Below are 16,911 nucleotides of genomic sequence, written 5' to 3'. Positions count from 1 at the left end.
CACCTGTATATATATATATATATATATATATATATATATATACACACACACATACATACATACATACAAAAAAAAAAAAGAAATAAAGTATTTAACTAGTATGTTGAGCAGGATTTTATTGGATGAAACCTGGTATCACACACAATATGGGACATTTATGATGTTTTTGTTGTGTTAAAATGACCATAATTACAGGAGGACAACTCTTAAGATGGTCATGTCCTCAGATTCAGAGATAATTCTTTTATATTTCAAAACTCTTGATGCCAATAATGGTATCCATTAAATCATCCGTTACTGGTGACATTAAAATGCTTCATTAGATAGTAAATATCTTTATTCTTTTTGTAAAATAGAAAGTGCGCTGGTAACAATAACAAAAGCACTAGGTATAAAATGAAGGTTATGAGGTTACTGCTAGTCTTTTTTCATGACATCACAACTGTGAAGTAGGAACAATCAGAGCTTTATAAAAATCTGTATCTGTGTTTCTAGCTTGTAATTACGTTATTCCAACATAACATGAATGCAGCACTATCTAAACTAAATAGGGTTGTTTTTAAGTAGCAATGGTCATTTTTTTTACTATTCCCACCTTAATTTCCCCTTTTTTTCTCGCTCTTTTTATATATAATTCTCATCCTTTAACTGAATTCCTGTCCTGTTTTCCTCTTTTCCTTGCTAACTTTAATCTTTCTCTTGTCGTTTTGTCCTTATCTCTTCCCCTCATTCTGTCGTCCACCTACTCTTGCTCTCTGCCCTGTCCATCACACAGCAGAACAGGAAGTGCTCAGGGGTTGACCTCTGACCTCAGTCAGCCAAGCTCTGTATAAACAGCTCATTTTCTCCACTTCCTGTTTAGCTGAACAGGAGCACCGCCTGTTTTAGTTTGTTTACAAAGCGGGCCGCTTCAAGTTCTGGTGTGCGTGTGTGTACGCAGCAGGTTTTTCAGTGTGTATTTTTGTATGCGGGTGTCAGTGTGTGCTGATGCCTGCCTGCTTTTCTGTTGAGAACAATACAGTTTGTTTCCTTAAATAAGATCCTATGGAAGTCCGTTTCCACCTCAAAGTAGAAAAAAAATATTTAAAAAAAAGTAATTGGGACTTCATATCTCCCAATTGTGACATTATTTCTCATAATTGCAGCTTTATAACTCACAGTATGACTTAATGTCTTAGAATTGCACATTTATAGCTTTAAATGACCTCAAATTTCGTAATTGACTATATGTGATGACAATTGGTACTTTATATTGCACAATTGTAACATAACTTACAATGAAACAACATACTGTATCTTACAACTGTGACATTATTTCTCACAATTCTGGCATTATACAATTGCAATTTATACAACTGGATTTACAATTGCAACTTTATATCTCACAATTGTAACTTTCTATCATAATTTCAACTTAATAACTCACAATATGACTTCATTTCTCACTATTACAACTTTATGTCTCACAGTTGCAACATTATAACTCACTGTAAGATGTGATATCTTACAAGTGCAACTTTTTATCACTCGTCTCATAATTGCAGCTTTATTACTCATAGTATGACTTAATATCTCACAAATAGCTCACAGTAGCATCTTTATAGCGCACAATTGCGACTTAATACCTCACAATATGACTTTATATCTTATATTTGCAACATTACATCTCACAGCTGCAAACTAAAAGTTTATATTGCACAATTTCGACATTATAACTCACAACAGGACTTCATATCTCACAGTTGCAATTATATCTCAATTGCAGCTTTATAATTCACAATATTCTTATCTCACAATTCTAACTTAATATCTCACAGTTATGACTTCATATCTCAGAGTTGTGGCTATATCGCAATTGCGGCTTTATAATTCAACTTCATATCTCACAGATGTGACTTTAAAATTCATATTCATACATTTTATAAGTGCTTCTTTAAGCTACTTAAAGTAACCTTCCCAGCACAGTATTTTACTTTATTACTTTTTAGCTTCACCTCACAGTGACCATTTTATTTATTACTCTGAGACAGAAACGACTTCTGTAAGAACCACCTTTTGGAAATGGGTTTCACACAACAAAAGTTTAGTTTGACTACATGTAAAAATGTAGCCATGTACTGTATATATCATATAATGCTGTATTAATGATACTCTGACATATACATACACACTCACGCAAGCCAAGACCTTACGTGACACCTAACCTCCACAAACGCTCGCTTTCTAAATGGTTTCTGACTCATTACTATCTATAGCTCTATAGTCTCTGGGTCCAATTAACCGGTTTGTGTTTTTGCCAGTGATATCTCTCAGTCTCTCTCTGTATTAAATTATGCAGTAGATCTGTCTGGTTTTCAGCTTTTATCTTGTGTCTGGCTTCAGTTAACTGACGGTTCATGTGCCCGACCAGAGCATCAGGCGGGGTAGATCAGGGTCAAAGAGCTATTTGAAGATCTGTACTGCTGGCCGTGTCCCAGTACTATGTGTCCTGATCCTCCCTACATCCTGCAACAGTAGGATGACTGCAGTGGGTTAGTGGTTTGGAGTAGTCACCCTCAGTAATGACCTGACAAAGGCAAGATGTCATTTTCATTCATTTTGAGCCAAAACACAGAAACTCACTTTTGGGGAACTTGTGTTGGTTCTGAAATGTCCTCTTTAATTTTTAATTAGATGGCAGGATGTAGTTTAGCTGTGTGTTTATCCACACATGTGCACATATGCGGGAAGTCATTAGCGGGGTGGCTAGCGTTAGCATTAGTCATACAAAAAACTGCTGTCAAAATCTGTTGATATGCTTTGGGTGTAGCACAGTACGGTTTTACGCAGTAAATAGAGTTTTGTGAATAAAGCACAATCTGTACTGCCCTACAAAGGTCCAAAGACTATAGAAATACAATGACGGTTCACTCCTATACTTATGAATGGGAGAAACTGCAATGCGCAATATGGCGGGATAGTCCCGCCTTCTAAATGAAAGAGCCAATCGTTGATTGGTAAAGTCATTGCTTCACTGCAGTGGCCGTTAAAAGCTCCGGTTCCCATAGAAACCTGAGGCTGGACCAGCCGATGCGAATGCACAGTCTTAAAGGGATACTCCACCCCAAAATTACAATTTTGTCATTAATCAAAAACAAACAAACATTAAAACAACATTTTAATTTTGGGGTGGAGTATCCCTTTAAGTGCGACTTGGTCTTGTTTGAGCTGCCCGGAGGCATTGCAAATATGGCGGCTGAGTGAATGGACTTTCCTTGAAAGGGACTTTGAAAGGTCACAAACGTCGTAATTACTCCAACATTGACAAAAATGACAAGTATTTTGATTTATTTTAGATGAGTTTTCACAGTCTCAAAGGGATAGTTCACCGAAAAATGAAAATTCTGTCATTAATTCCTCACCCTGCATCGTGGTACTGTCGTGAAAGGTGGCAGAGACTGACCAGAAGAGAAGAAATGGTTGAATAAAGTTATTTTTGTTTTCTTTGCGCACAAAAAGTATACTCGTAGCTTCATAACATTTAAGGTTTAACTACTGATGTCACATGGGCTATTTTAACGATGTCCTTACTACCTTTCTGAGCCTTGAACATGTCAGTTGCGTTGCTGTCTACCCAGGGTCAGAGAGCTCCCGGATTTCATCAAAAATATCTTCATTTGTGTCTTATGAGTCTGGAACGACATGAAAGTGAGTAATTAATGACAGAATTTTCATTTTTGGGTGAACTATCCCTTTAACGTAGTTCTGACAAAATGTGTTCATGGCTCGACATTTAGCCTTGTGCTTCTCCTTTGGACAAGAAAATTGGTCATTCACTTTTCCAAGTAAAAATGTTACTTGTCCAGAAAGAAAAACGGCGTAAATGTAATCTAGTCTGAAGCAATATATTCATGTTCTATCAGCTCTTACTTATATTTGCATGTTTGTGAGATTGATTTCCAGGGCATTTTTTGCTATTACAAAAGGCAATTTTTTCTTGATGAGTGAGTCACTGAGTCATTTATTCATCCGATTTGTTGAAACTGTTGATTCATTCACAAATGAAGCAAACGACTTCATGAATGGGGCATTGAATCATTGACCCGATTCGTTCAAAAACCCTGAATCATTCTGTAACGAAACACCGCTGAGACTGTTTTGTTGTGATCTTTGTTTGGAATTATTTTTGTCAGTCAATATTCTGTCTAAAATGTAAGTCACTTAATATTAACTTCCTTTTTATTTAACTGTTGTATAAAATCAGTGTCACATTTCCAATCATGCTGGTGTCATGCAAATTCTGAACTTTTTTTTTCGACGTTGTGCTGTATTGTGAATTTATTTATTTACATTACACACTGTAATCTAAAGCATCTTATTTGTTATTTAAGGTGTATAATTTTAATGTTCATGCATTCATTCCCTGGGAATCAAACCGATGACGTTAACGTTGCTAGTGTCATGCTATATTGGATTTTACATAAAAGGTGATTAAATCTGCTCATTAACTTTTGTGACAAGGCAGGAAGTAAGACGAACCAGCTGCTGGTTTGCAAATGAAAGCAGACACACTTTCTCTCAACATAGGCTACACACACACACACACACACTCGCATACTGCAAACACGTTCTTTAGTCCTAATTGGTAACACACTTCCTGCCAATAAGTGGATATTCAGCCAGTTACGCTCTATTGGGCTGTAACACACTGAAGCAGACGAAAGGGTAACATGAGTCACAAATGCACACTTTAGAAAGTACCAGGAATTACATGCAGTTATACATGGATAATTACAGCTCTAAAATCTGATTGGATAAAGCCAGGAGTAGACTTAAGGATGTTTAAAGTCCTTTATGATTGTTGCAAGTCAGATTGTATGATATGAAATCATGGACATCTTGGGTAGCAGCAGACTGTCTTTTAGACTGAAGATAGTTATCTGTGATTTCTGTGTGATGTTGACTTTGCATTTTATATCAACACTCAGGTCACTCTGAGTCGGATGTGGGTGAGCATACGAGGGAATTTATGCACTGAAGTGATATTGTGATCCTGTTGTGAAGGGAATACTAATTAATAATCATTATTTTACAAAAAGTGGTACCAAAATTTCAGTAGTCAGTACCAGTACCAGTAAAATTCTAAGATTCTCAGTATAACAGTGACGGGAAATACTAGCATTAGGGCACGCCACTAATGTTAGCGTTAATATAGTTCGCTGCTAGTAATGGAGGATGAAAGAATTGTTCCAGTTCCCGTTTCGGTGTACAAAACTGAAGTGTGGCGTCATTTGGGCTTTTAATGTCCACTGCGGGACCGTGGCGCGGGCGCCGCCTCATGCAGATCCCACTGTGTTCTGGTTAAATAAATTTTATTTATTTATTTATTGCTAAGGTTTGCATATGGTGGTGTGTTCTTAATGACAGCTTTACTAAAAATATATCCTATTCCTAAAATAAGAAATATCCCAATATATCGCCTTGCTTACAGTATCGCAATGTATCGCAACATATCGTATTGCAACCCCTGCCTGTATCGTGATACGTATCGTATCGCCAGATTCTTGCCAATACACAGCCCTAGTGTGTGTGTGTATATATATATATATTTAATTTCTGTTATATATATATATATACAGTATATAATTATTAAGAATAAAACATTATCATGTACCCTTCAAATATTATTCAATTATGTAAATATTTGAATGTATTATATTGAATATATTATATTAAAAGATAAAAAATAAATAAAAGTTGGCAATAAAATTATTTATAAACTTATTTTGTGTGAGGGGTGTAAGAAAATATCGATACACGTGAGTATCGCAATATTTTGTTTGGCTATATTGTATCGATTCTCAAAAACGGAATATCGATATTTAAAAAAATAAATAATTATTTAAATCTATGTTTGTACCAACATTTTGATGATTTATAATTTATATTTTAAAATTATTTTTCTGATTTAATATTAAATTAAAAGTACTTTTTCATTAGAAATTTTATTATTAGCATGAGTGGAAATTGATTTTTTTTTTTGTATTTTTTATTTTTTATTTTATTTTTTATATTATTGTATTTTTTACATTATTGTATTTTTACATTATTTTATTTTATTCTACAACTTCTGGGCTTAAATTAGATTTTGAATCCTACGTTTACAATTTACTATTTTACTATACTTTTACTAATTTCTACAATCTTGATGTTGAAAAAGTAAAGTCGATCTGCATGCTGTTTGTCAACTACTCAGTTAATGAACATAAGTGTCTTTATAATGTTACTGTGGCTGCTATTTTATAAAAACGTACCTAGACCTAAAACTCTAAACTGTGGGAAAATCACTGTAATGTATGGACTCTTGTGATGTATTGCTTCCATATATGCTTTTGGGATAGACAGAAATAGATCTGGTATATACATAACAGCTCAGTTTACTGGCATTTGTGTGTTTTTATTTGTCCATATCAGCCACAAACCTAAGCCAAACCTGTTTTCCTCCTGAGCTTTACCCATACAACCATCCAAAGCCCTCTCTCTCGTCCTCTTCTCTTTCCTCTCTTCCTTCTGATAAGACTCTCTCTGGTCTCAGGCCCATTAGCCAATGGCGAAAGGGATAATTGTCGTGGAAAGAGCCGGGCGTTCGTTTGATGTGGACCTCGACTTCCTTTTGATGTAAAAATGTATCCACTGTGATTATCAAGATTATGGCTTCCTCCCCCTCCTCTTCCTCATTCCCTCGCCCTTTCCATCCCTCCATTAAGCCGTGAAGATTAATTGGAAACAGCACGGTCTGATGGCTGAAGTTGATGCCGCTGTCTCCGCTGTTGGGTCGCTGAACTCGTGTTTGGGCAGCATCCTTTCTCACAAACTCTCCTTCCTCCTCTCTTCTGCTGCTGAAACACCACATCTCAATAGATACTCAGTGTTTCTATGGGCACTTTTTTAGTTAAACAAATTAGTACTTTTTTTCAGAAGGATGCATTATATATCAAAAAAGTTCTTTTAAACTTTCAATTTATCAAATAATCATGAAAAAGGGTTATTATTGGGTATATGTATATACAGTAGTCTGGGTTGTATTTTCTTTCACCTTGTGTAGTTTTGTTCATTACTTCTTTCAAGGATGAGGGGTTTTTATATAACCTATCATGTGGGCATCTTTCTAATTAAACTGTTTCTACCAAATAACAGATGATTTTGTAATGAATTGAATTTTACAGGGGTGTAAAAAGTACCCAAAATTATACTTAGGTGAAAGTGCAGTTACTGAGCGAAAATTTGACTCATTTAAAATTAGAAATATCTGGCCAAAAACTACTTGAGTAAAACTAAACAAGTACAACTTTAAATTGTACTTAAGTATTAAAAAAGTAACCTAGTAAAAATAAAAAACGAGAGAGGTTGTTTCATCATTTTAAATAATCTTTTCAATGCAAGGTGATATAAAATAATAAAATGTTTTGTCAGATATAAAAAGGTTTGGTTAAAGGGGGAAAACAAAACAAAATGCAATGGCACAGGCAAAAAAACATCTAGTCAAGTGTGTACAACAACAATTCAAATGCAGCACAGAGCAACACAAAAAATGCTCAGTGTTTTACTTCATTCTTTACACCCTTATGCCATGCCATATGTATTTGACTTTCTTTCTTCAGATGAACCCAAACAAAGAGTTTCAGAAAAAATAAATCTTTTGAAGCCAGAAATTTCTGTGATGAAAGTTATGATTGAAGCTTGCGTGTGCTTGATGCACGAAAAACAAACATCACTGGTTCTCGCATGTCAAGCATGCATGTTTGAGCTATTGTTTACCATATTTCATGTGCGTAAGATGGAAGAAAATACAATGAAGTACTGTTTTTTTCTTCAGAAATGTTATCAAGTAAAAGTACAAGGCGTCGGATTAAATTGCAAAATAATACTTAAGTACACTAATCAAGTAAAATTACTCAAGCATTTTACACCCCATTTATGTCAATGACAAAGGATTTGGGAAGCATTTTCTTCTGTCTTATAAAACTTGAAAAGCCAATTGATTTTGCTGTCTCAAATGCTCAATGTATAATTGCATTTACCACAAATTTTCCTCTGTTTTTCTTAAATCTGTGCTGTCCACAGCCCTGTTAAATGGATCTGTGGTTGATTTTGTTGGGTATGGATCAGTTAAGAGCCTCTAGTTTAATGCACTGACTGAACTATATTTGAAAAAAGTATATATATATCAAGAAATAAGTCATGAATAAAATTACACAAGGTAAACGATAATTCAACCCCGACTACTGTATATGCATATACCCAATCATAACTTATTTTTTCAGGGTTCTTTGATGAATAGAAAGTTTAAAAGAACACCATTTGCACTTGCACACTGCTCAAACTTGCATCATTAGAAAATGTATTAGCAATGTTCGAGTATTTACAGCTCAAAATAATGACGAAGGCCATACATTCAATTATGTAGTCAATATAGAATTTGTATTACCTGTTACAAATATTTAAAAAATAATAATTCTTCACCCAAATGAACAATAATACTAATTCACTACCATTATGTTTAAGCAGTAAATCATTAAATAAATTAAAAAGGGGGGGGAAACAGCAAGAAAAACCATTTTCCATGATATCTTCCCTTATATCTTATGTTTTTGTTTCTGTTTGATAGAAATAATGACAAAGGCCATACATTCAATTATGTAGTCAATATAGAATTTGTATTACCTGTTACAAATATTTAAAAAATAATAATTCTTCACCCAAATGAACAATAATACTAATTCACTACCATTATGTTTAAGCAGTAAATCATTAAATAAATTAAAAAGGGGGGGGAAACCTTATGATATCTTCCCTTATATCTTATGTTTTTGTTTCTGTTTGATAGAAATTAAAGTGTTGAAGTGAACCACAGGTGACTTCTACAGTCAGACTACTATGTCTTTGTTGTATATAGCAGAATTTTAATGCAGCGGTCACAGGGTTTGTAGGCAGCAAATGAAGAATATGTGTGAGAGTTGGCGAGCGTGTGTGTCTGAGATGCCTGGCCATATAAGCACGCTTGTGTCAGGGTGTTTACTGTACATGCGTGTTTTTGTTGGACATGCGCATGTGTGTTTTGGTTCAGCGTGTGTGTTGGCGAGGGCGTCTGTGACAGAGTGTGTGAGTGAGGCCTGTTTTCATTAGATGCACGAGTAGATTTCATTTTACATGACTGTCTGTGAATGTGTGATTAGTGATTTCATCTCTGCTTTTGCATTTCTTCACAGAAATCTGAGCAACAATCGCATCCGCGTCCTGAAAAATGGCTCTTTCGCTGGCTTGTACTCCCTCGAGAAGCTGTGAGTAAACCTCTTTCTCGTCGTCATCATCTTCATCACCATTGCAAGGCTTAGTGGTTTCTTTGATGGGCGTCTAGGGTTGGGCTTTTTGATTCATTGTGGAGTCAAATGCTAAAACATTAAAATGAGTAAACGATTACTCAAATAACATGCAGCATCACCAATAATGGATTTAAAATAAGGTAACAACATAAAAACACAAGCATGGCATCAGCAAAATATTTTTATAGAAATTAATACTTTTATTCAGCAAGGATGCAAGGAATAAACTGATCAAAAGTGACATTAAAGACAAGTTGCAAATGATTTCTGTCAAGTAAGTGCTGTTCTTATTCATCAGAGAATCCTGAAAAAATATATACCAGTTTTCACCAAAATATTAAGCAGCACAACTATTTTCAGCATTGATAATAATTAGAAAGACTAAAGACTGGAGTAATGGCTGCTGAAAATTCACATTACATTTTATAGTAAATATAAAAGCTATTTTAAATCGCAATAAAATCTCACAATATACTGTTTTACTGTATTTTTAAATCCAAGCCTTGGTGAGTGAAAATATTTTAAAAATCTTACCGACCCCAAACCTTTGAACAATAGTGTACAAAAAAGTATAAACAATAATGTTCTTTTTAGCAGCATCATATGACCCCTTTAAACTAATATATGCTTAATACAGTTAATGTTTCAAAAAAAATTTAGCACATTGATATCATATGTGACAGAATCATTTACCAAGTCCGTACTCTATATGCAAAATTATATCCAGTGTTTCATCTCATATCTCACCTCAAATTGAGTGACTTTCACTTGTTTTTGATCGTAAAGTATCGATTGCGTGGATTTCAGCAAACGCCACCCACAGAAAAAACATCATCGATGCATAAACAGAAGTACATCTGATTAGAAAAGTAGTCCCACTTCTAAAAGACAGATTAGAGATTGACAGATCAAGTTTTTTGTTCATTTTAAACCAAAAAGTTTCATACTTCAGCTTTAAATACAATGAACAAGTTCAAAAATGGTCAAAATCAACAGCATTTTACATTATTTTGAAAATAATCCAAAATATTTATTTGATTTCATACTGAATACTGAAGTTAACACTGGCAGGGAGCTGTTTGCTGCTGTCTGTGAGTGTGATGCTACAGTAGGGAGGATGAGACTTTCACAGAAAGAGTCTCATTACACCTCCATATATCACTCTGTGAAGAACTGCTCAGATAATAGAGGAGGAGGCTGCCAGGGACTGAAGGAGGAAGAAATATGTTGTGCTGCTGATTGACCTGCAGTATTGATGTATGATACTGACAGCTGCAGTAGGCCATACTATTTTCTAATAAAACGGTTTTGTAGCTCTACTTGAAGCCTGCATGTTTAAAAAATGTAAATTGGTACTATGGCTAAAGAAAACGTAATACCAAAGTATTATTTTTAGTAAACGAAGACATATTTTCTAATCGTAAATGTTGTTTATTTTGAGTGTATGTAGCAGCACGTGTTTAATGTGTGTGTGTGAGGTCATTATTGTGTGCACGTGTGTGCGCTCGTGCTCATGTGTGCACGTGTGCAGTGATTAGCCGTGTGTGTGTAAGACAGGGCTGCTCTCTGTATGTAGGTGTTTGTTTGGGGTAAAAGGATCTGATTTGCTTGTTTTTGCAAGTGCAGACAAGACCCCCGGGGAGCTGCGGAAGTCAAAGGTCAGAGAAACTGGAGCTGTGCCCGCAAACAGGCGCTCGTACCTGGGGCTGTAGAATGAGGGGAAGGGCTGTTTGGGTAGATTTAAAACTATAGATGTTAACTCTCTATTAGTACCACATAATTAATTTTTCTGCTTGTATGAATTCAGAAAAAAAAAAACACGAAAATGCACTGTTTTATTAAAAAGAGAAAAAGAAACCAGTTGTATTTTGCCTTTTTTGAAGCATTATGACATTTCATTTTTTCTCCAAAACTCTCTTTCCTTGTGTCCCATACTAAAGGTTTTTTGTACATTTCTAATACATCGTTTCCTAAGATTTACTGAGACTTTTACTTTAAAAAAAAAAAAGATTATATTAACATGGCAATTTTGGACTGTTACAGTAATGCAATTTCATTATTGGCCTTTTTTGTGACTTATATTGTTGAAGAAATGTATTTATTTGGAAGTATTTGTAATAGTATACAATTATAATATATACAGTAGTATACTAATATAGTTTTAAAATTATATTTGTGTAAATAATAGTGCTTTCAAATGATTAATAGCAATTAATCGCATCCAAAATAAGTTTTTTTTACATAATATGTGTGTGTACTGTGTATATTTATTATGTATATGTAAATACATACTCATACTGTATATATTTTGAAAATATTTACATGTATATATTTATATTCATACAATTTATATTATATATAAATATACGTAATGTATATACATAACATATTTTTCTTAAATATATACATGCATATGTGTGTATTTATATAAACAAAAAAATATATACACAGTACACACATGTATATTATGTAAACAAAAACTTATTTCGGATGCGATTAATCGTGATTAATCGCGATTAATCGTTTGACACCACTAGTAAATAAAACAATTATGATGTGATCTGGAGAAATGCACACAATGAGAAAACAGGTTTGAAAAGGCTTAAAGTCATGATAACCTTGGATTTTAAGAATAATTTTGTAGGACAAGTTATGATGATACACTCTTCGGGGTTTGTAGAGTTTGTAGGAGCTCTAAGTAAAGTAAATGTATATGTTCATAAAAGACAAAATGAAATTAATCAGAGGAGAGAATGAGAAAGTTAAAAGTGAATAAGGAATAGGTACGCACACATTTGAACCATGTACTTATAACAACCTGGTCTCATGGCAAAAACGTACCCGTGGGCACATTTTCGCGAGACGCGAAATATGTACCAATAAGTACATATCACTGCAGTTTCCAAAAGAAATTAACACAAGAGGCAGTAAAACTCCGACACCTTTTATTCCTTTTCACACACATTTACAGAGTTTCGATTAATAAAGCGTAATTTTCGCACAATTACTTGAAGAATATCATGTTATGACTTCAAAACAATTTTAATATGCTGGGAGATTTGAAAACTGATGCTTTTGAAGTAAGTTCAAATGACACGGTTGCATCAACAAATGCGTTTTTATATCAGTTTTGCATTTGTTAACACTATCGGGTAGGTTTAGGGTTGGGTTTGGTGTAGGGCATATTTCCAACACGATAGAGCATGAACTTTTAGCGACAGTCCCCGGATATTTGAATTTTGAATTTTGAACCGCCGCAATACGTAACTGAAGCAACGTAATAAAAACACAGCAATACTATATCAACGTAATAAAAACATGCCAGGGTTCACGTATTGAACCCATGTTTTAGCGCCACTCAGTGGACATTTCTCTTTGAAACTGCGGCGAAACGTGCAGTAAGGTACGTAAAAACGGTGTTGCAGAAAAGTACCCAGAGGTACGTATTTTTATGAGACTGGGTTGACTTATAATATGTGTATCCACAAAACTGAAAACACATTCCTTATTCAGTAGGTCTGTAATAAAAGTTACACAAAAATTGTATGGCACGATACGTTAAGAAAACCATGTAGCTTTACGAGCTTTACGGCTTTACGGCTCTTTGGGACTCCTTTTTAGGAAGCCCAAAATATCCTTGGCTACTACAGTTCTAATGCTGCATTCCAATCGACGTCAGATGTGGGATATTCTTTCCTCGTAGATGTCACTGACTTCCCTCTGTAAAGACGTTCCATTGCCAGACATTCTGAAGATGATTTATAAAGAAACAAATTGCAGTGCAAGCTTTTGCTTTGGAAATGTGTCTCCAAGCAACCAAATTGCGGAGTATAAACAATGTTATGCAGTGACAGCATTTGTTTCTCAGGTGTATGATTATGAACGGAATAATTCAGTTACTGGGTTTTACTCTCCTGTCTTTGAATCATCTTATCATATGTTAGTGTGACATCACACAACAATAATCACATTTCTGAATGAGAAAAACTGGACTTTCTAAGTTGATTTCCAAATCTGATCTCAATATAATTTTATTGCACTTTTCCAGGTGGTATGTTCTGACTTTTAGAGTTGATTGGAATGCAGCATAATAATAGAGGAGACAAAAGAAGATAAATATATATCATGTCATTATCCACTGTGGGAAAAAGTGTGCTTAATAGTATTGAATGTGCTCTTGTCGTGCGCTTTAAATCTTAACCCTACTTTTGCATTCGGGTCAGTTTTGACCCAGAAATGTGTTTTACATTTAAAAAAAAATCCACAGTTTTTAGTACAAGAAAACATTTTTTTGATGTTGATTTGTTAGAAAAAAATTATGTAGCTTTCGAAAAATTTAACCTTTTTTTTTGGCAGTTGGCAGAAATTTAATTAAATTCTATTCATTCCAATACGGTCAAACTTTATTTTCAGGTCCAGTTCTCACTATTAACTAACTATTAACTACAACTTTTGTCTCAATAAACTCCTAATTTGCTACTTATTAATAGTTAGTAAAATCGTTGTTAGGTTTAGGTTTGGGGTAGAATTAAGGGATCTAAATCATGCAGAATAAGGCATTAATATGTACTTTATAAGTACTAATAAACAGCCAATGTGCTAGTAATGTGCATGCAAAAAAGCAATTACTTAATAGTGAGAATTGGTCCCTAAACTAAAGTGTTACTGTAAATACTGGTAATTATCAGTTTCTATGTTCTTACACATGTCATATAATGATATATTAAAATAAAAATTGTCATTAATGTTGAATTTTTTTTTTTAGATAGGGTAACATTTAAAACTTTGAAACATTAACTCATTAATGAGATGTTACTGATCAGATACAATATGGTTTTAGTTGAAAAAATAAGTTATGTTAAAAAGTTATGATGTTTATATTCACCGGATCAAAACTGACCCGAGAACTCGAAAGGTGTATGAAGTGTTTTTAATGTGGTTGGAGGTTTATTAAGTATATATTTTTAAAAACCGCACTTTCAAACAATATAATATTAATGGAATAAAAGGCCACTTAAGTGTACTTAAAAGAGAAAACTTTCATGACTATGTTTCTTAACACACTTAAGTACACTTTTAAAAGTGCTTAAAAAGTTACATTTTAAATCACTGGTTCCAAAATCTTTTGTCATGCTAGAAAATAAGTACACTTATTTTGATGTGTTGGTTAACATACTAAAGCACTGAAGTATTTAACTGAAGTGTGTTTTTCACTATTACATTTAAAATATATTTACATGCATGTATAATATGCATGAATATGAAATTACATATAAAGATTTACATAAGTCCTACTTATATGTGACTCTCTAGCACTCTAAAGTTCAGCTAATTGCATTTATTCAAATGTTTTAATCTACAATACTTTATTTCACAGCCAGATACATTTTTCGAAAACTTTACATTCAGTTCGCACTTAAGTATATTCCTTATTTCCGTAATAAGTGCTCTTTCTTTTTCACAAGGGATGTAAAGTTTGAAGTACTAAATCAGTTTATTTTGCTCATAAGAACCTGATTATAGTCGATTGTATAATTCATTCATAACAAACAAATTTCCCAGCATGCCCTGGGCCTCAGCCTCCTGCGGAGTGACAGGCCTGTGTGATGTGTGTACGTGTACTCCTCTATTGTTACACTGTTTATTCTTGTTTTAATACAACGGTTCAGTGTGTGTGTGCACATATCTCTGTTCATTGTTTCCAGCTTGTGTGTGTGTGTATGTGTGTAGCGTAACATGCTGCTGAAGTTTATCTTATCTGTGCGGTCTGTGCAGCAGTCATCTCAGGACAGGGTGATATTTTTACTCTCTCTATAGCCCAAAAACTGCTGCCTGTGTCATATTCATGTCTAGGAGTGTTATTATATTAATATCAATCACAGATCTGACTGCTGACATATTTACTGTAACATTCTTTTTTTCCCTCTCCCTCAGTTCAAAGAGTGTGTTATCAGCGAAGCAGTATTTCACTGAAGTGATGTCAAAGCATTCTTTATCATGACACATATGTTATCGATATGACACGGAAGAAAACTGCAGCACTCTGTCTTTTTGTCTGGCTGTGTTTTTCTCATCCCATGTATTGTGTGCTGTGCATCCTATTATGGAAATCTCTCTCAAACTGTTCTGGCGTAGCTTCAAGGCTCTAAATATTCTCTAAACAGCCGTCTTCTCCTTCTCTTGCTTTTTCTCTGTATACTGTATGTATATACTCTTAAGATGGGTGTTCCTGTGAAATCACACATAGCAGAGTGAAATAATGGAAGAGAATCCTCCAGATTATTTCATTTAATTTGGAAGCGTCAAACTCATTTTAGGTCACAGGCCAGATTTTATTTGTTAAACCTTAGTGAACCGATGGAGAACACATGCACAAATGCATTCTCCATAGAGTGTATGATGTCCTGTATCAACTGTTGTTTTAATATTGTATAAAACATTGTATATGGTAAAACAACAGGGAAGCACATTGAATAATTTCTCTCATATGCCTTTAAATTGCTTTATACAGTATGGAATTGATCATTCTAAATAGGATTTTGCTTATTCAGTTGTCCATTATGTGCCTGCAGATTTTTTAACTCAAGTGAATTTTGAAGACAACTTCCAATTTTCCAAAAAAAGCATTTGTATCTTTGTTATTATTAAAAAATGGTAGAAATAATACATTTACTAGTTAGTAACATTATTATCATTTTCTATACACTGAAAATGCATAATCATAACTGGCTATTAAGTTTATTTTTAGGGTCGGTAAGATTTTTTGTTGTTGCTGTTGTTGTTTTAACAATTCTCTTATTCTCACCAAGGCTGCATTTATTTGATCAAAAATAAAACAGTAATATTGTGAAATTACAATTTGCACTGTTTTTTATTTATTCAATTTTTGAATTTTCAGCATCATTACTCCAGTCTTCAGTGTCTTTCAGAAATCATTCTACAATTAGAATGATTAGAAATAGACTGAACATAAATCTGTTTTGCTGCTCAAGAAACATTTCTGGTTATTATCATATATTATTATGTAGTATTATTATACAGTACATTATGTTGAAAATAGTTGCGCTGCTTAATATTTTTGTGGAAACGCTGATACATTTTTTTTTCATGATCCATTCATGAATATAAATGAATTTAATATTAATTAATTTAAACAAATTTAAAGGGGTCATATGATGCTATTTTAAAGATCATTATTTGGTGTATTTGGTGTAACAGAATATGTTGACATGCTTTAATGTTCAAAAAACACATTATTTTTCAAATACTGTACATTATTGTAGGTCTTCTATGCCCCACCTCTCTCAAACGCGTCGTTTTCAACAAAGCCCCCTCCTTTGACAAGCACAGTCTGCTCTGATTGGCCAGCTGAACCAGTGCATTGTGATTGGCCGAACACAGCAAGCACTCGTCGGAAATGTAACGCCCCTTACCATAATCGCGAGCGTCAGCTTTCAAAGTAAATATCAAGACAGTTAATAATGTCGTTAGTTTTACCATCAGCTCAAGCCGAAAGGGCAACAGAGTCGTGTGACAGACACAGTGATGA

The 16,911-nt window shown here is 34.0% G+C and overlaps 1 protein-coding gene across 1 annotated transcript in view; it reads left to right on the top strand.

The window, feature by feature from the left end:
• LOC107740993 (adhesion G protein-coupled receptor A2-like) overlaps nucleotides 1-16,911 on the top strand; it is a 93,511-nt gene that overhangs the window by 22,487 nt on the left and 54,113 nt on the right. Inside the window, exon 2 of the mRNA XM_016553569.1 lies at nucleotides 9,249-9,320. Within this exon, the coding sequence (XP_016409055.1) occupies nucleotides 9,249-9,320 (72 nt within the window). The remainder of the gene's footprint in view (nucleotides 1-9,248; nucleotides 9,321-16,911) is intronic.

Source organism: Sinocyclocheilus rhinocerous, unplaced genomic scaffold, assembly GCF_001515625.1.
Source record: "Sinocyclocheilus rhinocerous isolate Xijiao unplaced genomic scaffold, SAMN03320098_v1.1 scaffold1548, whole genome shotgun sequence".
In the NCBI taxonomy this organism is placed as follows: domain Eukaryota; kingdom Metazoa; phylum Chordata; class Actinopteri; order Cypriniformes; family Cyprinidae; genus Sinocyclocheilus; species Sinocyclocheilus rhinocerous.
This window is presented reverse-complemented; position numbering and strand designations above follow the sequence as displayed.